Genomic DNA, 22,716 nt, shown 5'->3' with positions numbered 1-22,716 from the left:
TTACTATTTCCCGTCCCATCCAGGCCAATGGTTTTTTTACTCCCATGAGACCAAGAGTACTTTCACTGTTATTTTTAGGTTGGGAAAAGCTCATCTGTGGTTCCCTAGGTGAGAGGCCTGGCCCATCTGATCCCATCAAGCAGCGTGTGCATCCCTTCTGTCTTCGCCCACTGTCTATCTAGCTGATTGTCCATCTATGTCATTGTCTTCATAGTTTTGCCTCATCATTTCTTGGGTGATAAACATGCTTTACATTGAAGGCCTTTTCTCTTTTCTTTCTTTCTCTTTTCATTTCTCTTTTCTTACTCTTCACCAATCACCTGAAGAGTAAAGATTCAATTTTTTCACGAGACCGATAATATCACCAAGAAGTCTTTCTCCACGTAGATCTAAAATTGTATTGAATTCTGTACACATTTCTGTGTCAGAACGCAACAAACAACACATACAACACTAACATACATTTAGGAGTTTCAAAACAGAGAGGAGATGTTTCATCCGCACATGAAAACATGGCGTACCACCTGTCTAACCTGAAATGCAGGAATCCTCTCAGACAGGATCATTGACTAGATCAATCTCCAATTAGCATTTCAGTCAGAATAATCCTTTTGAATGAATAACTAATGTTCTTTGAGTTTCAATGCAAGTAATGGCAACTCCTCAACAAAAATCTCAGTGGAAAAGCATTTTTTTCACTATCAATGTCTTCATGATCTTAATCATCAATCAATTTATTGAGTGAATATCGATCTGATCTATTATTCAAACTAATTTGAGTTGATTGAAATAAACACAAAATGACATTAGTTCCGAATTTAGGGAAGCCAAAATCTCTTAGGTAAACAGAATAACCAAGACACAGCTCTGAGCAGCACGCATGCGCTCATTGCAATACTGCTGCCTTCAGGTGCTCTTTGTAGACTCCGACAGCCGATATTCAAACTGCTTTAACTCCCTGCCATGCTGATACTGTGTGAATTAACCACTGCATGTGAAAATAAATGTTGACCTACTTTGATAGCCACTCTCCAAAAAAATAGACGCAGTGTCTTGCTTTGTTATATGAGCAATATAGGCTATATCACATATCGCCTACTGGTTACTTATGGTTGTCTGTCTGTTCTAGCGTTTAACCCTGTAAGGCCCACTGTTGCAAAATTACAACATCAGTTTTAGCAATACTAACAAAAAAAATGGCATTTTTTTTTAAAGGCCATTATGCTTAGCCAATGGGTCCTTTTGTTTAAACTGGTAAATGTGTTTATAGGTCCGGCCATCAGGCCATGAACTCACACAACCTGCAAACTTAAGTTAAAGTTAAAATAGAAGAGGAACTAAGTTCCTCTTCTATTTTATCTCTATTACAGTAACATGTATGATGCTTATACAATATTGTAATATGAAGTACATCCACATCGTTGTGGAGTCGTCCATGCCAACACTTCTGGAACGTTCCGACAGCACGTGAATGCAGCACGAACAGCAACACATTTCCAGCTTCACAGCGGAGTCCAGAGCGCGAGCGAGAGTCAGCGGAATGCGCGAGAGCGTCGTACCTGGCAAAAACGGTCGGAGGACGGTGTCAGCAAACGGCAAAGTCCACGGGTGGATGCGGGGAGAAAAGAGTACAGTCGCCGTTAACTGGAGACCAGAAAGAAACGCTATTTAAAGTGAGTTTGTAAGAACAACTGAGAGGATTTAAGAAGTGGACACGAGACGCGAGTGGGACCGTGGCAGATGTAACATGACATCGATAAAGGAAGATTAAAGTGCAGGGATGTTAAGGAAATGATGGAAACAGTGTCTACACAGTAAGGAGCGAGTTCAGAGCCGACGGGAATGCCTTAATTTGTCACCCCGGGAGAGCGGTGGGACTATACTGTCAGAGGCGCTCATGTTTCTGTGGAAGAGGAAGAAAGTTTGCTGCGCTTCACTCGGATACAAGTCTACTTTGTGAAAGGTATCGCCGCTGTGACTGCCTCTCATCCCGGTGGCAAAGCCCGACTGTTTTGCCGTCGGCCCATAACTGTTCACAATGTCCAAACCCGTGCTAAAGAAAAACCACTGGACCTCCAGGGTTACCGAGAGCTCCGTCTCTAAAGATGCCCGCGGTGACTTGAATGTGGCACTGCGCGGCGGCGCGGAGAACGGGGAGTTCGCCTACATCGGGCAAGTTAACGAGGACGTCGTGCTTTATAAAAGTGGAAAATTAAATGAAGGGGAGCTGCTGCTGGAGGTGGAGAACCTCTCGATTTCGGGATTACCATTGTACGACATACAGACAGTGATAAAGAACTGCAAAGGTCCCGTCAGGTTGAAAACTGTCAGGCAAGGTAAGGACTGAAAGAGGCGGCGGCACACGCAGAACTCCGTTCAAACTTCTGCCCTTTAATGTTTTCCAGTATTCTGATAAGTGACAGTGGTTCAGACATTTACCAAGCGTTTTTGTGTTTGTAGAAGGAAACATGCCTCGATTCGGCACACACAAAAATGCATAATTAGGCTTAAAAGTGGATCAAATTTGAAACTTTTAAGTTGGCTTTGCTTCCATGGAGGATTTCTGCGGGTAAGCTTAAAGTTGGTAATATGTTGGAATAAGTTCCGCCAGGTGAAACATTGGTTTATTGAACTCATAACTTCAGGAAGTCGTGACACTGCACGCCTGCCGATTAGCGAGGTCAGGTTAAATTGACAGATTTTTGAATCGCGTTTGGCGTGCACTTCTTTTTCTATAGGCTCCGAGAGGAAATACCACCTGTCGGGAGTAATGTCGGTTGCTTTTTGTTCAGCCTCCTTTCCAACCCTTTGCGATGACTCATATGTTAAGAAACTATTCCAAATGTGTCAGTTTATGGCAATTTAGTTTAACAGCCATCATAATATATGGAGAACAAAACAGCAAACATTTGAAATAATCACATTGTTACAGTCAGACTCATCCTATTATTTTGAAGAAAAATAAGCTGTTCTTTTGAACAAAATATTTCATCGTTTTCGGCTGTACAGTATCTGTTGAGTCCTCAAACAGGCTAGACTGGCAGCACTTCTCTAGCACCTAACAGGAATGGGAACATCAGGCCTCTAACATCAGGCCAGTGTGGCTGGTCTGGCTAGTTCATGGTCAGCTTGACTCAGCAGGGCTGGGCAGTTTGACACTGAACCACTCTGACAGGCTCCCAGCATGGCAAAGCAGACTGCTGAAGGGATGCTCGGAGCCAGCCTGGGCCACACTACCCTCCTGTAGAGACGGACAAAAAGAGCAGCAGCTCTTCAAGGACAATTTCACATATTTATAACCTGTGAACGCTGGCAGCAATATTGGCTGGGCCTGTTCTGAAGTGGCACCAGGCTGTTTTTCAAGGCGCTACATGTACATTTGAACTTCAGCATCTACCTGCATGTCACATTGTGCGCCACCACATTATATGTGGGAGAGAAATAAAAGTCTAATACGGATGATTGCACTGTTCTCGCTCACTGAAAAGCTGCTGAACAGTCTGTGTCGATGTAAAACCATCAACTGAAAATATGATTGGTGTTTGGGATGGGGAGCATAGGGCTTAATGGGTAAACATGGTCCAGCTCTGACAATACCAGAGGTATACCACTATCTCTACTCTGGTTTAATTTATTTCCAGTAGTGCTGTGCAGTTGTTTTCACTCTGAAGTGCAGGTTTTCATTCTAAACAAACACATCACCAGTCCCTGCTCTCTCAAGGTTTGTCACCCGGTCACCTAGTGCAGTTTTGTATGGAATAAAAGACTTCAGACTTCCGGCTCTCAATAGCTAAAATTAGGTACATTTCTCTGAAAAATTCAGAGCGTAGCAACATTTGTGTCACAAATACTTTGTATTTTTAATCTTAGAAATAGTATAAGCACAAATACAACAAACTAAGTGAAGAAATGAAAATGTTCTGCAGACAGGTGTTTTCACTCATTGGCTAATTAGACCTCTGCTTAGGTCAAAGGTGGGTGGAGCTCTGCTGGTGATTGTGTGATGTCAGCACACTCAATAATCACATGTGTCAATAGTAAAATTTACCACGGCCCTGCTATTGTGCATGCCGGCTCACTGTCACGGCTCACTGAGACGCTTGAATAAAATGTTAATGTTTTTAACATCACCTGTGCTCAGTTTGGGAGATGTCAGTCAGACTCAGGCCTTGTCCACAACTATACCAATGTTTTGCAAAAGGAACATTTTCCTCTGTGCAAGCAGCATTTTAAGTCTCTGAAATTGCAGATTTTTTAAAACTCTGGTTTCTCTGTATATGTGTGGACATGTAATGTGGAGTGTTTGGCATAAGATCACATCATTACCTCAACTGGTGCATGCCTAAAACAACAAACTACTGGTTTGTTTACGTTCGGTTAGCCCTGCTAGGTGACATTACAAATTTGCAATTTGTTACTGTTATCAGTCTGCATGCTCTGAATGTTTTTCTCAGGTGTTTGAGGAATCATTGATGTAGACTTTATTACCACAGCCTGACCCGGCATGCTTTTTGAGCATTTGGAAACATTTTTGTGTTATTGTTTGTACAGAGATATGTTGTGAAATGAAGGTTATGTGCACTGATTTTGTCTTTAAACAAAGGGGTAAAATATCCATTTAAACAATGTCCATGTGTATATGGACAAGGCCTCAGTCTGTAAACTCCCACACAGCCCTGAGAAGAGGTCTAATCAGGCAAAATAGGTGGAAAGACCTGTGAGGCTGAAGGATGCAGGGGCTTTAACTCAGTTTGAAAGTGCTGGTCTTTGAATTTTCACAATCTGTATTTTTCCTTCATGCTCAGGCACTTGAGTTAAGTATTGTTTACTAGTTCGCTGGTCCATTCAGTAACTGCAGGGGTAGTATATTCTGATGAAACTGGCTACAGGAGAAACAGCAGTAAACAAATCACAAGTGGTGCACATCTTTTTCTAAAGTTTGCCTGTCGTTGAGTGCTGGATTTCAAAGCCTGTCTTGGTTCTGTTGTGGAGCATGTAAATAGTCATGGTCCTTTCATTTAGCCCTTGTGTAAAACTTTCAAGGGAATTACCCGTGTTAGTTCAGAATTTAAAATTCAGTTCGTATAACTTCAGCTAGTGTTGATTGTGCACCCCCTCCCCCCATTCTTTCTGCAGTTTGTAATGACTTTAGACAACAAGAGGAAACTCACTTCTCACTTTGAGCCAATCAGAAGTCTCAAATGCTCTGTGAAAAAGGAGACGTTTTCCAGGATCCATCTGGGGATGTCGGATGTCACCGCCATACATCGTCACATGATCAGATTCCATTTGAAGTTTTTAATAATTCACGCTGTCTGGGAATTTCCCTCCCTAATCAGCCTTAATTGGGAAAATATGCTTAGCAACAAGGGCCATCTGTAAAATCAAAGTGACCCAATTTTACCCAGAGCTTGTGCCATTTTCTCACTTCCATCAAGTGAGATGTGTGGTACTGCTGCAGTGTCTTGGCTCACTGATATTCTCAAAGCATTTGCCACTGTTGACTGCCAGATGTATAAAGAGACGTCTTGAAAAGTCTTCGGTCGGGACCTGCAATCCATTCAAACCACACACACACACACACACACACACATACACACACACCCACACAGGGGCAATTCCTAGTCTGAGTTGATAAGAGAGACTAACCAGTTCTGCTGCAGAGATTGTAATGTTTGCTTTGGGTATCAGTGAAAAAGTAGCACACACACACATATTTACTGCAGAACTGTGCACTGCCGTGGAGCCCAAGCCACGAGGAGTTCACTTCACTGTTTATGGATTGGCCAGAAGCTGTGGGAAAATAACTGTATTATGTAATTAAAGTCTATTACTGTACATATAAAGACAGCCGTGTGCTCTCATTCCTCACCCATCCACATAAGCAGCTACTGACCGTCTCCTAATGCAGTGTAATGTTTAATACTCAGAGGGAGATGTGCTCTAATGACACACACAGTATGCCCTGTTTGCAAACAGAAAGTCACATTATGATCAGACTTGCCAATATGATAAACCCCAGAACTTCTTTATGGATTATCTTCATAAGAAGATGACCTACTGCTCCACATTATGCAGCGCGGTCTCTGGGAAACACTATGGACAACACACACAAACACATGCTTGTACAAACACGCGATCACGGCAGAGAGGTTTCAGATTGAGAGCAGATTAGCGTCATGCTCTCTGTGGTGTTAGTACACATGTTGGGTGTGTTAATAATCAGGGAAATCTCTATGATGGTGTGTCTGTGTGTGTGTGTTCTTGTACTGTATTTTCCACGTGGACTGAAAGATGGGCACTATAACAGTCTAAGTTTGAGATTAGAATTGGAATTAAAGTTTGGTGTGTATTGGTAGTATCAGGGGCATGTGATTGCAGCCATCAAAGGTCTTCACAATGTATAACAAATGTGTGTGTGTGTGTGTGTGTGTGTGTGTTTTCTGGACATGAAAATTGGGACAGTGGCCCAGAGTTCACGGGTTTCCCCAGGCAGGAGGTATGCTTGTGTGTGGGTTTGCCTTGGTCGACAGGATTTGCTGCATTCGACCACACTCGCACACACACACACACACACACTGTCACGTAAAATTAACCGTTGCCGTCCTAGACCAATCCGGACTCAAAGAGCTGCAGGTTCGGAGGAGTGTATTTCTCTGCGAGCTGCAGTACATTATGGAGCTGGTGTGATGAATGAAACTTTACTAGCTATAAATTTCTGAAGGCAGAAAATATTCTCCCTTTCATATGGTGGCACGTGTTGCTAACTTGGGCCGCCCTGCTCAAATTTACAGCACTGCGCTGCTGCATGAACTCCAAGCTGTGTGTGTATGCGTGTGCGTTTCTGGCAGGGATTGCATATGGAAGTGTTTATTTCCTTTCTCTCAGCAGGAAGTTGGACACCCCTCCTCGCCCCAACCGATCTTCCACCTTTGTGTTCTCTGACAGCGGTGGAGCGATTTCACTTCCTCCCTCCTAGCCTGGCTTTCGGAAAGATCTCTGGCTTCAATTTGAGGGTGTGTGTTTATATATCTGTGAGAGTGTGTGTGTCTGTGTGTGGGTATAAGAGAGTGAGAAAAAGGGAGAGATGGAAGTCACATGTGTACAGTTTAAGCATCTTGTCTGCTTTAAGCTGAATTTGTGTTTATGTGTGTCGCTGTTCAGCTTAAGCTCGGCATTTAAATACATTGGAGGGACTCTCAGTTACCAACTAAACAGACCATGAAATGCTGTCTCACTAATGCAGTGCTTTTTGTAATCCCACTAAAGAGGCACATATGCACATGTGTGCTGTCTTTTCTCTTGTTTGCAGAGGACTCGTCTTTCTTTTCGTAATTAGCTCAAGAGTGGGCTGTTGTATTGAGTGTGAATGGGAATTGGTCACACTTGGCACTTGCTGTTACACACTCTGTCAGAGGACGAGAAAGGCCAACTAATTTATGATAGTGAGTTTAGAAAGGCTGGGGAGGCGGTGGGGCAGTTCCCTTTCCTTCCCTTTGAAGACTGCTCTTATCCAGTGTCCTCAAACTGTGTACATGCACAGTAGAGGAGTGTGCATTTCGGAGGAATGCCTGAAGATTTAGACATGGTTTCCCTTTTTTAGTCCAACTCGAAACCTGTTCTAGGGAAAACCGTCAACACTGTCTTTTCTCAGTGGTCAGTTCTTAAGGATTTGTAGCACAGAGTAATTTAACCACGCTTTGCCTTTTTTTTTTCCCCATCTGTCAAACCATGAAATGCTGAGCTCCTTATGAGTGTCAGGACACACAGGAACATTAAAGCCCTAAGCTTGATATCAGGCTGCTTTGGTTCAGTAAGGTAACCGTTAACCTAGCCAAAGTGTAGGATGAGTTGACAAATCTACTCAAAAGGCCTTCACTTCTTCCCACTCTGTCAATCCGACTGCTTTGTTAGCATAATCCCCCATCTGGGGGGGTATAATGATGCTCAGTGTTAGCGAAATTAACCTCCGATCTCAGAGCAGGTGAACTTCTCAATCTAAGGGTTTTTTAATGGAGCATTAAGATCCTTAAAATATGCATGTTGTTCCAGTTACTTATAAAGTAAGTGAACATGAAATCCACATTTATTGAGTTAGTAATTTATGCATATGGTCCCTTTATTACACTATAAACCAAATAGACCCCGGTTCCATTCTATAGTGTTCATTAAAACAGAAGTTATTTATTTTTTCCAGAGAACATTCAGTGTTTTTTTTTTTCCTCTTGACCCCTCAGAAATCAGTGAAAAACCTATGACTTATCCTAGAACACAACACGTCATGCTCCCCAATCCTCCAAATGGCTCCTCCATGTAGTACAACGGCTTTTACTAGTAAGCTAGTGGTTTACAGTGGTGGTCAATGTTATAGGGTTTGGGGCAAATGTACACCCTCCCTGGCACTTATTCACATCCCCCACTCTGTGACTCTCACTCTCCATTGCCTGTGTCGAAGCCTTGCTAAGCTAAACTAGCAGTTCAGACAGCTCTTAACCAATGTCACGGGGGAGTCTGGGTCTGAATGCATTTTTAAATTTCTGAAACAGGGTGTTCAGTTACTGTTTAAACTCTCTTTAAACTTTATAGCACCAAGACCTTCTTAGGTTTAGAGCAGTAAACCTGTTGTTCGACCAAAAATGACCAGAAAAACCTTTTAAAAGTCAAATGCAGCAAACTCAGTAGTGAGTGGTGAAATATTGTACCAAGATACCAACGTGCAGTCACTTCAGATGCAGCTAAGTGCACACTCTCCTCCAGCCTTCACTGTGCACTCAGTCTTTACAGTGTTTGAGCATAGGCAGCTCTGCTATGTGTCTTGTGTGAAGTCAGGATTGGAATCAAATGCAAGCCTGAAGATAGTGGTGGCGTGTGCGCATGTACTGTTTGTGTGCCCGTTTGCGTGCCAGACAGGCTGACTTGGCCAAGTCTGTCTGTCAGCTCTGCTGCTGTTAAAGTCAGATGAGATGTGGTTAGGCCTGCAGCGGGCACGACTAGGAAGCAAACTGATGGGATTGGTAGTGGCTGTGGGCATTATTAATATGGCTGAGACTCGACCAAGTGGATGTGCCCAAGAAAAACGCTGCTAGTCTCTTGAAAAGTTGAAGGTTTTTATACTTTTTTTTCTTCAAATTCAGCAGGGACTGCAGCACAAAGAACCATAGTTGAGTGCTTGTGCATTCGTGACTCCACCTCATGTTTCTGTAATATCACCTTGCAGCATATTTGACTTGAGATGCAAGCTAGAGAAAAGACACTCATTTGTTGCTGGTAATACCGGTCGTCAGCTTATCTTCCTAGTTGTGGTTGTACCCAGAAAATCTATACTTAATCTCAGGTTCCTTGAGTTCTAAAGGTCTTTCTTCCCTGGCCTGCTTTCTTCTGTTCTTTACCTTTAATTATGCTCTGGTTGAGGCCATGGCTCTGTTTACACAAATCCCATTAATGTTAAGTCTTTGGAAAGCTTACTCATGTACATTCATGTGCACATGCAGACAAAACAAAGGAGCATCCACAGGTTTAGCGAACTAGTCTAGCCCTGATTAAGAGGATTTAGGCACGAGTCTGTCTGTTTGTCCGCGGCAGTGAGCACACATGCACACACACACAGGTCCAAACTCCCGGGGTCTTCCTGCACTGGCAATTATGCGGCACACAACAATGCCTCGCTGAACCACACGGCCTTATTCCTCCTCCTCCTCCTCCTCATCTTTCCTGGCTCTATTCATCTTGTCTGCTTTCTTTATCTCTCCCCTCTCAAGTCTTCATCTATTCTCTCCGCACTCATTGTTGTATGAATATGGGAGCTGTGGTGGCTCTTGAGTCCCCCCGCCCTGTCCTTTTCATGCTGAAGTCTCCTAATGAAAAGAATCGTCCAACAGGTCACTTCACAGCAGTTATGGACGACAGTCTGTGGCAAAGCACTGAAGACAGCTTTACGTGTGCGGTAGTCACTGTGAAGGGAGCGTGTGGTGGATTATTGGTAAGAAGAATAGCTGTGAAAGATTTGAAGTAAGGGAGACATATCGATAACATGTGTTTAGGTTTGTGGTCGACCGCAGACCTTCACTAACTGATGCATGTAGTCAGGAGAATAATTTGACATTCTGGGAAATGCACTTATTCTCTTTCATGCTGAGAGTTAGGTAAAAAGATTGGGTCTGATCTCATGTCTGCATGATGAATATGCAGCTGGGGCCAGCTGTTTTCTTAGCAGAAAGACTGGAAGTGGTGGAAAACAGCTAGCCTGGCTTTGTCCAAAGGTAAGAAAATCTATTGTACCAGCATGGTATTAACACAATATGTCTTGTTCTACAAGAAAACTAAAGCATAAAAACATCAATTTGCTATTTTAATAGGACCGTTGGTCCCAGAGCAGACAACCAGCAGAGCATTGTCCTTTACATTCTTATTCCTGTAATCTCCCTGAGAAAATGGCAGTGATGCATCAGGAATTGCTATCAATTTGGCAACCTGCTGTGCTGTCACTAAAAATAACTTGGTAAGTAATGTTTTTGAAATCAGACTTGTTATGATCTTTTTGCGTTTGAATGATACGTAAAAAGATGGTGGACACTGTTAAAAAGGTGCCTGCAGTCTCCCATCTGGAAATATCAGCCTGTGTGATGGTGACCAGGGCTGAAGCAGCCTTGATTGAGAAAGCATGTGTGTGCTGCGGTTAGCTTAAAGCCTTCAGCACACCAAATGGCTTTGGTAATCTTCTGTGATGACAGGGGAGATATGCTGCTATCATCAGCTTCGCAGGTGGCCTTTCAGAGCTGATGGGTATTCAGCAATAACTGGTTAGCAGCTCAGGGCCAAGTGACGCTGTCTTACTATCTGATATCCCTGTGTCGGCCTGCGCGGCTCTGCGTGGTGACTGTGCATCAGCTGAGTATCCCCTAAGGCTGGGCACTCACAGCATGACTCAATCACCACAGATCCCTTTGCCACTCGCATTAAAGTCTATTGTTTCCATTAGTTTCATGCCTCTTCAACTTAGCGGTGCACACACTAAATGATCCGATATATGCTGGGGACCACACACGAAAGATTCTTTACTTTTGGTGTGGTGTCTGAAATGAAACCTGAGAAGAAAGAGTGTTGTGTACTCATTTGTGCCAGAAAAGAGCAAAACATGTGAGCTAGATGGCAAACTTAGTATTACTTAATGCTGCATATTTAGCATTTTCAAGGGTATTTTGTTTTCTAAGCAAATTATACAGTTTTCTATTCTGCATGTTTTCAATTCAGTTTTATCATGAAATCTTTTGGCTATTATTACTAACTGTTCACAGAATTATTTAATGTTAGGTGAAAGCTGAAAGCAGAGTTGGTTTGGATATTGGCATCTTGTTTCCAAAACTCCTAAATTTGGTTAAATAGATTTTTGGAAGAGCTTTCAAGGGGCTTCTTAATGACTGAGACCGATGATGTGAGCCAAACGTGATTCAGTTCTAAGGTATTCTTATTATCCTTTGGTTATATTAACTTGGATTGGGCACATAGAACAACATAATAATGCCGATTTTATCCAACCCAGTCCAAGTGGTTGCAAACAGCCTTTAGAAGCGAAGTTTTGTGTGAAAGGTTCGCTGCTTTGACACAAAGTGACGCTGCCCCACTGTGTGCGTTTGTGCGTCTGATAGCAGAACGTGAAGGTCAGTATGCACATGAGCACTTAAAGGTCACCACACATACTGTATGAAAACTACGGTGGGGACTCTTTGTTCTCGTTTGTCACAGACAGGAGCAGTCCATACACTCATCACTTACTGTACAGGCTTCATTAAGCCAGTACAGTGAGGAAAATGTGACAGCGGCCTACTGATAGAATCTTAATTAGACAAGCAGAGACTAATTAGCAAAGACAGGAAATGGATTGAGTCTTAATTAAGAGGTCACCGGTGTCCATCTTCACTGTTGGCATCAGTCACAGATGTTAACGTCTAGTGTCTTGACGTGATGTCTGTTTACGTGTCTTCTCCATGTCAGTGTCAGCAGCTCACCCAACCTTCCCTGCTTTTTATCAGAGCGGGTAAATATTCCTAATGATAGATCTTGAGGGTTTAAACTGGTATGCAGCAGTTTACAGCAGTTTCTTTGAATATGTAAAAGTACACACCTTGGCTACACACATTCACATGCTTATGATAATCATCCTCTTCTCAGAAGAACACATTGTACATCTCCACCAACACGCTATCATTTTGCTTCCTGAAAGAATCTGACATCAAGTTACATCCACTTTAGCCTCGCACTGCCTCCAACCACAACTGCTGTAAAGTGCAGTGCAGTATTCTGCCGAAAACTGAGTCCAGCGTTTGTAGTTTTACAACTCAGAACTTATATATATATATACCAACTAAACTTATGCCACACTAGAATAACCCATTTTACGATCTGCTGACAGTGGAGAGGCTGAATGGGACCTTCTCGTCAGGACTGTATTGTACTCACTGACTCTATTCTAATCTGTAGTGGTTTCACTACAGTATTCCTGTTGGGGTTCACAGTTTTGTCGAAACTGTGTCCTTCTAAAATGTATTTTATGACTTTTTGTGTACAGTATGCTGCCGGTCCAGTTTCTTTTCCATCTTTAATCTTATATAGACTTGACACCATGTAAATTGCCTCCCTACGCTACAGTTGACAAATGTTATGAGACAGACAAGCTTGACTTTATGCTCAAGTTTTAATATTTCAAGCAGGAACACCCATTTCTCACACAAATGTTGTAAACAAATTTTGGAGCCAGCCACTGGAGACTTTGTAGTTGTAATTACAGTAAAACACAGGCTTCACAAAAATTTAAAAGTACATTAGAAAACATTTGCCTTTTCAGAGAGGCTGCGCTATCAAACTGGGGCAGCTGTGTGTTGTGTTTGGCTACCAAATCGCTCACGAATCTAACTGAAATCACATCTCCCACTCCACAGTGTTAAATTCTTGCATGTTCATGGTGTGGTGGTGTCTGAATGATCAGTGTTTTCAGAAAAGCAGAGCAGGGACAACATGGGGAAAGGTACACTGGTGTAGGCTTCTGGACTGCTTGTCACTGCTGACAAGTGGCCGCTGTGACAAGCCTAATCTGATACCCATATGGAAACAGTGCCATGCAGAAGGATTATGACCTGACACAGACCATCCAGGCCTTGTCACCATGCCTGTGTTTTCAGTTCATCTAGTGACTGCTCGAGAGCACACTGACTGTTGCCAGTCTTTATAGAGGTTTTATGAAGCTGCGATTTACCACACATAGCACACTGTTGATCCTGTTTGCATGGCTTTTCAGTGGGCATCACGTGATTTTTAGCTGCGTGTTGGGTCAGATGAGCAGGATTGTGTGGCCTGGGTCTGAATTCCGCTTGTCACCTGGTAGTGCTCCCTTACTGTCACTGCAGCTTGACATGCACTCACATGTAAAACTAGATCCATGAGCCATGCCCTTATAGAAGAGTATTTGCATACAATAAGCTTACATGTTTGTTCTACTTTTGCATGCAGGGGTCTCACACACACACACACAAGGGTCTTGGTGTCACACACACACACACACGCACACACACACCACTGTTTCCCTGCAGTCTGTACTGTTCAGGAATGCTGTGTTTACATAGCTGGAGCTGGCCCAGATCAGTACTTTAGAGTCTCAGGTGTCTGCTGTGTGTCACTGACAGTTATTTTATAGGCCCCAGTATGGCTCATACTCCAGCAAATGCTGCTGCACCTTGCTTAAAACTCTCCTCTGTCTGCTGGATTTATAGGAGGACACAATGGCCCAGAGACTCAAGGGAAGTTTAGCACAATCATTAAAACACACTTTAGAATTAACGTCATGTATTTTAATAGGAAACCTTGTGGAAAAGTCAGCGGCTGTGTTGAATTTTTTTACCATTTTTCATCGTGATGAATGCATATTCTGACCTTTTCAGCCCTATACTTATCTACCACACATCGTTCGTCAGTGCTGGAGATAAGATTGTGCTAGTTTCTACAACTTCAACTCGTATAGAAAGCAAAAAATGAGGAACACACTGATTGTCGAACAGAATTCATCGTTCTGGCCGCTTGTAGAATTGAATCTCTCCAGCCTAGCCAACCGCATCATTGTAAAAGCACAGTGCAACATCAGCATGCCTTTTTATATGATCTCTCTCTCTCTCTCAGACCTTCACCATTCTCTCTTTGATGTTCCCACTCGATGCACACAAAGTGACAGTTCCTTTACTGTTGATATATTGCACCAATCTGTCTAAAACACATAGAGAATCACCTATTTTCTTAAAAACCCTTTGCCGTAAATAGGCAGAAGATTGCAGCCGACCACATACGTCCCACGATGACCTGAAGCTCTGCTGGGCTCCAGAGCTCATAAATTAGACAAGAAATCTAATTTCCCTGTGGGGCTCTTAGGAACTGAGCGCTTACAGACACACTGTTTCTTTTCAGGGCTGGTTGATTTCTATTCTTCTTGATGTAAATGGGCTGATAAAGGGACAGTTGGAACTGGTTTGTGGCGTAGTTGCTTGCTGAGTCACTGTGGACAAGTGGTACTGTTTATTACAAGCGTTGAATCGCGTCAGTCCCAAGACTCATGGGGGTCACAGACAGCACCACACACTTTTGAACAATGTTATCACAGAAAACAGCTGGAAAGCTGCAGTGGGAATGACTGATAAGCAGAGTCATTTCCAGCATTGTCATATGTTGCTGAGCTCTGCTGTTGAGCTCTTGTCTCCGTTCGAGGTAACTTTTTTGTTGTTGTTCAGCTTCCCTTTAGATCAATTTTCACTATCTCTGACTTGCCGGTTCTCCCACTCTGATTCCTTTGTGTCACTTCCTCAATCATTGCGTCGCCTGTGTCCACCACGCTCTTTGTTCTGGTTGACGTTCAGAGGAACTCTTAACATTTCCTGCTCTGTGAAGTAGAGTTTTGGACACATTTGGCCCTTTTCATTTTCAGTGCTTGAATACAAACAAGCCAGTCAGGAAAACCTGCCGACTGGTGACTCTGCTAATCACAGAATCATCATCTGAAACCTGACTCCTGCCATACGTTTGTTTGTTTGGAGATAATAAAATGAGGCCAGTCATAGATTTGTTTGGTTTAATTATTATTCATGTTGACCCTCCCTTCTCGACCATTAAACCACAATGCCTCATCTCCTTAGAACATTTAAAGGCACAGTAACCTTAAACTACTGAATGCCAGGAGCAGTGTTCATTTCTTCCTGCATTACCACTGTGAAATTATCAGTGAAAAATAGACATAATTTTCTTGTCCGATTCCCCTGAAATTCACCTTGGAGGCTGATATTTAGGAGTTGGGAGAAAGACATGAGGTGTGAATCGCAATTTGTGTCAAAACCTGTACGCCGTCTCTGAGTCATCCCTCTGATATGGTACACATATTTTTAAATTCAGTGTTGCATGCACTTTTTGACGGTATATATTATCTCTGACTTGAATTACGTTTAAAACCAAAGCAAGCATAAATCTGCTCCGAGATCATAGAAAAAGGACACCTGTCATACATATATTTGTCCTGTGTTGTTAAAATAGTAACCTAGAGTATAAAGACTCCGCCTGTGCTGCCAGTGAGTTGGTGTTTATTAGCTCCATGTGGCCCCAGCCTGTTCGTTGTCCTCTTGGTAGGAATGGTTGGAATCCCATACAGGCAGTCGGGGCTGTTTTGCTGTTTATCATCACAACGTCTCTGGTTTGCTGTCAGCACAAGAACATGCCGGTGTCAGGCATTCTTTATGAGTCGTTCACAACTTATACAGACGTGTGTGTGTGTGTGTGTTTCTCATTGCTGATCCAGTTAGACAGGTTGGGGTGAAACTACTGCATTCCTCCGCTGCACCTGTCAGCAGGTGCACTGGGCGGTGCTTTGCGGCAGAACGCATCACAAGGGCGGAATAAAGATTAGAGATCATATGCTGTTGTCCTTCCTGGAACCACACCCGCACATGTCCCTGTTGTCACTGCACCCTTTCATCCTCACTGGTAAATGCAAATTCCTCTCAGGCCACTCAAACCTCACTGGGCTTGATATTTGAAGTCTTACCCAGGTAGTAGCCGTATTAACTGTAGATGGCACTTAAAATAATCGATTGATTGATTATCTCTCTGCAGTTTGGGCTGATGTTGTCTTTACCCTGGTTAAATACCACACTGGAGCGCTCTCTATCCCTCCACCCTTATCCTCTCTGTTCATCTGGAGAGTGTAAACATGACGTCTGAGGTGATTGGTGTCAGGTGACCTTTTGGTTGTCATGGCAACGGGGTCCTAATTCCCAAGTCGCCGGTCATCTCCAGGGGCTTGACTGATTACTAAATACAATCTTCCCAGAGTCTCTCTCTCTCTCTCTCTCTCTCTCACACACACACTCAGACTTGGAAAGCGGTAGATAAACAGTGGTGGGGAGAGGAGAAGCTTTCGGTCTCATGATGACCATGATGTTGCAGGCAGATAACTTTGTTTGGCTGTCTGAGTAAGGACAGACCACATTCCTGCTGTCTCTCTGCACAGACAGCAAGGTACAACAGCGTTGTTGTCCACATCTGGTTGGGGCTGAGTGTTTTCCACTCATTGTTTGCTGGACACTTTGTTATTTTCTAAAAGATCGATATGGAATACAGAATCATTGAAATCCATTCACTTGTAGGTTCACAGTACTATAACTTGTGGCTTCCTGGGGGTTAAATCTGCTTAGCTGTCTTAACAAATTTGAATAAATAAAAATCAAGTCAAGTATTATCCCTCTACCCAACTCTGCAAATCCAACCAGAATGTTACAATTGGTCAGTTAATTGTCCAAACATTAACTGGCAGCTATTTGATTGATCATCACTTTTCAAGCAAAAATGGCAAACATTTAATGGTTCTGGCTTCTTCAGTGTAAGAATTTGCTGCGTTCTCTTGTCGTACATTATAATGAATTGAATATTTTTGGGCTTTTTTGCCAGACACAACAAGACATTTGCTGGCAACAGCTTGGGCTCTAAAACACTATGATGGGTATTTTTTCACATTTTAACAGTTAATCAGTGAATCACAACAAAATCAGAAAATTAATCGATAATAATAATTAGATTCAAATGAGGTTTAAGTATAATGCAACCTTCTGCTACTTCATTCAGATGTTTTCGAGTAGTAAGAGCCTCCTTCCAGTCCTCGCAGTTGTGAATAGAAGTATATAGTCTCACTAGAAAGCTTTAGGAAGATGATTCTTCAGCACTGTTCTGCACCTTTGTCCTCCACAGCCTTGCCCTCACAGATAAGCTGTAGGCTGGCTGCTCATCAGTCCCAGCTGCTACTAATCTATGGCGCGCAGAAAGAAGAGCGAAGGTGGGATTAGCATGACAAACTGTCTGATGATGACTTACTTTACTCATCATACATGTGGAAATGTTTTATATCAAGCTTTAGCAAAGGGGTGTAATTGTCACTGAAGCTACTCCTGTGTCATATGTGAAAGTTACTCTGATGGAAATACAAATGTAACAGATACAAGCTATTCTTAATTTAAAATATACTGCAGGATGTCAGTGAATCCCCAGTTTACTTTAAGGGGTTGAAGGGCAGCAGAGAAATATGGGAGAGGAACATTAATGTTTCCACAGGAACATTGTTGCTGGCAAGGTAACATATTTGAATGCTGTTTTAAACGAATGATGTCACAGCTTTGCTCTCCATTGTAAAAAGAGAGCAGAGGAAAAATGTGTTTCTTTGTTCTCTTAAGTATCCAGGCTCTTGACCACAGGCCCTATGTGTGTGTGTGAGTGCGTATGTGTGTGCGCGCTGGCATACATGCTTGTGTGTGGTCTAAATACAGCTCTTTACTGTTGCCCAAATCATTGTGTGCCAAAAGGCACAAGCAAGGTCATAAAAGTGACTTTGTTTTGCCGCTCTAAACACAGACCAGCTCTATATTTTGATACTGTTTTCCACAGGCGATGGTGTGTTTGTTGGATATGAGTCAGCAATGGATCTGTATTCAGCTACTGTTTGCTCATGAAATTTCAACCCCAGGCAATATTCTTGTCATTAACACATGTGCCTTGGCTACAATGTCACTGTTGTCAATGGAAGATTTTTATTCCGTTTAAACAGATTTAGCTTCTTCATGTTAGCTAACTTTGTGTAATTACTTGCAGGTTTTCTTTCCAGCAGGTGGTCATAGTTCAGTGTCAGTGACCTCTGCAAGGTAGAGATGTAACTAGTTTTTATTTTGAAGTTTTGAGTGCTGTACGCCTAAACGTGGCCCAGTAAATGCGAGGAAAATCGCCCATCCAAGCTGTGATCCTGGCTTAACCTCCACTCACTCTTTTTGGCAGCTAGAAGACACACACACACACACACACACACACACACACACACACACACACACACACCGACCCCACCACACATTTCCCATCTGCCTGACACTCAGATGAATTAGAGCAGACACAGGAAGAGAGCCTACATCTGAGTGTGTGTGTGTGTGTGTGTGTGTATTTGTGTGTGTACCTGCTCATCTGGTCTGTTTCTCTAACTTGTTTCTGCCCTGCTAAGCGCCAGCTGCACAGAGAGGTATTTCAGTCTACCTGACTGTGGAAAGGGCGCTCAGCACCACAGCCTAGGTCAACCACAGAGCCATGACTCAATTTCCAGTGGAATGAATGACAGGCAGAGGACAGTGTAGGTCTGATTGAGGCGTATTACGAGAGAGAGTATTCACTTTCATCAGTGACATACAGGATGTTTTTTAAAAGAAGTTCTTTGATCAAAATACGAGACCTTTTATTTTGAAGTTTGACTCTTGTAGCTCAAATAGCAACAAACAACAACTAACAGATACATAATACTTCAGCCTCTGACATGAATGTACAGTGTAGCTTTGATGATTTGTTCACGTAACAAAGTCGTTCCGAGCTGCTCCAGCTGTAAACTGACAACATCTGTTACCATTAATATGACATGTAGGTTGTAAACAACAGTATTATAAAAGAAGGTGGGAGGACGCTTGGTAAATTATGGTCTGTTTTCATGCTTGGCCGCAGCACACTCGTCTGTCTGTGATAAAACACTGTAGCAGGCTCTTCTTTTGTGGCTGAATTTATTTTATATGCAAGTAAAATCACAAGTTTTTGAACATTGTATAAAATAAAGTAACAAGCGGCGATTACGAGGTTTTCTGCCTTGGGTCATGGGAACCAGAAAGAACAAGGAGAGATTACCTCATTTGGCTCTCATTAGCATTTTAGCTCACACCCATCTTAACTTAATTTCACCCTCTTTCACTTTCTGTCTCAGGGGTTCTCTCTTTCTATGTTATGATTTAACAGAATACGCTGTGGGTCATAAAATCTGGGCGTGTATAGTTTCTCCCAGCGGCCGTGGTTGGCCTGAGTCGGCCTTACGGAGCCGAAGGAGCCCTGAGGAGAAGGCTGCCGGTGCTCTGCCAACTGAGCCCCTTCCCTCTGCTCCCCTGAGACTCATTCCAGCGTTCATATAGAAATCAATCCTCTTCCCTGTTGCTGTGCACCCCTCCTCCTCCTCCTCCTATCTCCCCATTCTCTCTCCTTTTAGTCATCTCCTCCTGTCCCCATCCTTTTCCCCAAGCCCATATTGCCAGGAATCCAATTACTTCACATGAGGGTAAACCCGGTCTAATTCCACTGCTGCTCTCCCACTTCAGGCCTTTCCTTCTTAAACTCCCTGCTCTCTCTCTCTCTCTCTCTCTCTCTCTTTCCTACTTCTTCTCCCAGAGGCTAAAGGAAGATCTCCCAACCCCTCGGGCATTTGCCCCCAGGCGTATGACTGTGTCCTGGGTCAGTGTCACCTCGTAGCCCCTCCTCTCTGGGCCCTGGGTGCTGGGCTTTCTTTGCGTTCCCACACTAAACAGTGGTTGTGTTGACACTGTTCTAGTGGTAGTGTCACGTTTTTCTGACACACAGCAGGTGAACCGTGAATAAGAACAAGGCCAAAGCAAGGCCATGGATGGATGGATGGATGATGGCAGTGGTGATATTGGGGGTGGAGGCTGAGCCAGTGGACTGGATGGTGTTTTTATTGACGGGATTTGATGGTTTTTGCTTTATTTTCAGGAAACACACAGATATGTTTAGGGACTCCAGTCCACCTGACTTGTATATTTCTGGACTGTGATAAGAAAATGATTTATGTGTTTTTAAAAATTAACAGTGGAGGTCTTCACAGTGTTTGTGTAATTTATTGAGACATAAATGGCACTATAAATTTGCTTCACTTTGTCTTAGAAAAAGCTCTGGTAATTGTTGTAATGTGTTTTCTATTTAACAGCAGTAATGCAGAGGTGGATGGGGTGTTTTATATTCCACGTTTATGTCTTTGTGAGTGTGTGTTGTTTGTCAGACATCACTTGCTGAATCATTAAGCTGTCGGGTTCCTCCGACAGAAGGCAACAGATATTACCTCCATATTTCATGTCAGGCGGAATGGACGTGCCCTGCCGGTCCCACTATCTAATCAGCCCCAAGTGGACTGTGCCAATAATCAGCAACCACAAATCACCCTCATTTCCTGTTTTGGAGTGTGGTGCATTTTTTGTTGTTGTTATTGCTTTCTTTTCCTCACAAATTCCACATTGCCTTTGAATCTGTGGCGTGCTGTGTAGGTTGTGGCAATATGCTAATAACTGATAGGAGTGGCCGCACAGAACAGGGACTGACAGATTGGATTTTCTTTGCGCTGGGTGAGAGATTATGTGTACATGTGTGTTGCTGATATGTGATTTCACCCACTCAGGTGTGCATAAATTAAACTGAAAACTCTTGACAAATGATAATGTAGTTACAGTGCATTTCTAGGCCCATTTAAAGTTTGTTATTGTGTTTTTCTTCCAGTATGTACAGCTAGAATGCTAAAAAAACAGTTTACCATTAGTGCCATTGAAAGTTTAAGCTATAGGGTTGATATGCAGTATTTGTAAGGGCTCTGATCCTGATCCCTGGTTTATTGTAACATGTTGTGCCCTGGACATGCCTGCCATCAGAAATGCCTCATAGTGCTCTGTTTAAACACTACAACTGTTGCATAATGCAGGTAAGCTGTGGAGTGGCACATACAACCTGCATTTCCAAGCAGCGGCTGGCTGACCAGGTTTTGACAGCTCACTTGATCGCAGTTATTCTTCCAAGCTAGGCTCCTTACATGCTTGCTGGTAACTTATTTGAACAGTTGCGTCTCCAAGATTGACACTGTAGATAGACTAATTTATCAAGTGAGTTGACTGATAAGTTTTGGACAAATTTGTGCAGGGTGTGGTCATGATGTTACCATTGGTGATCTCTGCATTGACTCCATCCAGGAGTTCAGCTAGCTGTCTTCTCTGCAGGGAAAAGCCAACAACAGTCCTTCCGTCCCGCACGTTGTCATGTTTTGATTCAGAGTACGCACATAGGGGGGCCGCTGTTCACGCAGGGGTCTGTTGTCATTGTGTTTGTGAGAGCGATAGAATGGAGCTGAGAGAATCAGTGTGCTGCATGCAGCTCTACAATAAAATTAGATTTTTAAAATAAAAATAGAAAATCAATATGTCATGGTCAACGTGGAATTGTGGCAGGCCGCCTCAAATAAATCAATGTATGGGAAACACTGGCCTTAGTAAACAGACAGCCAAGCAGCTACTAGGCATGCTGTGAATAGTACTCTTGGCAATCCACCAAATGAAGTGCTCCTATTATAGTGTAAACTCATGATGGACAGTTTGAAAAAAACAAAACAAATCGATGCAGTCGAACCAGAGATGTTGTTTTTTTTATTCCACTCATTCCTGCTCCGTGTCAAAAGTTTACACTGTCGATGATGCAACCTGACTGCCAGCAGTTCAGTCTGAGATTCAGGTGTGATGTGCCAGTCGCAGCTAATGTCTTTCCAACTGAGGTGTCAGTAGATGTAGCTGTTTGCAGGAAACTTGGTAAAACAAGAAAGTAAAGCTTCTTCACAAGAAACATTTCTAGACTACAATGAACATCACAGATTGACATACAGTACAGAGAGTGTCTGAGGTTGGATATGTGCTGTAATCCCTTTGTGAGTGTGATCTTGTGTGTGTGTGTGTGTGTGTGTGTGTTTTTGTGTGATGGATATGCTGCATGCTCAATTGTGACAGATGTAGGTGCTCATCTGTAGTGACTTCCTCCCACTGCTCAAAGAGGAGGAGTGTAAACATGCTCAAACAAAGTCTCCTCCTCATCCATCTCTCCCTCTCTCCAACCTGTCCTTAAACTATCTAATCCAACAGAGTAGTTCTTACTCTAAAGGCTAGTTGCAGGTCAATTTGTTGAAATTTGAAACATGTTTTTCTTTGTAAGCGTTACAACAAAAATTACCCCACAAATTATCATCATATAAATAATTAAATAGCAGATAAACACAAGTGCACCTACTGCCACTGATAATATCTTGTAACTTATCATGATGTTCCCTTGTCTGTTATAGATCTAGTGGTAAAAGAAACCTCAAAACTGTTGAAATCCTCAAACTTGATACTATAAGATTGTCATAGGAAAGGAATAAACTTGCCTGATGCAGCAGACAGGTAGGAAAATACACTCCTGCTTCATATCTCAGTCTTTCAGTTCAGCCTCTGTAAACTCGGAGCGTGGCAGACTGAGCACCGTGACTGGCACAGCCCTTCATAAAGCTCCTCAGCCCCTTAGGCAGCATGCTAATGTAAACACTCCCCG

The 22,716-nt window shown here is 42.9% G+C and overlaps 1 protein-coding gene across 6 annotated transcripts in view; it reads left to right on the top strand.

Moving 5' to 3' along the window:
• Positions 1-1,521: 1,521 nt before the first annotated feature.
• magi1b (membrane associated guanylate kinase, WW and PDZ domain containing 1b) overlaps positions 1,522-22,716 on the top strand; it is a 131,007-nt gene continuing 109,812 nt past the window's right edge. For all 6 annotated transcript variants that reach the window (XM_041944176.1, XM_041944160.1, XM_041944168.1 and 3 more), the window contains exon 1: positions 1,522-2,336. In XM_041944176.1, the coding sequence (XP_041800110.1) occupies positions 2,039-2,336 (298 nt within the window). In that variant the 5' untranslated portion in view covers positions 1,522-2,038. The remainder of the gene's footprint in view (positions 2,337-22,716) is intronic.

This window comes from Chelmon rostratus, chromosome 2 (assembly GCF_017976325.1).
Source record: "Chelmon rostratus isolate fCheRos1 chromosome 2, fCheRos1.pri, whole genome shotgun sequence".
NCBI lineage: Eukaryota > Metazoa > Chordata > Actinopteri > Chaetodontiformes > Chaetodontidae > Chelmon > Chelmon rostratus.
This window is presented reverse-complemented; position numbering and strand designations above follow the sequence as displayed.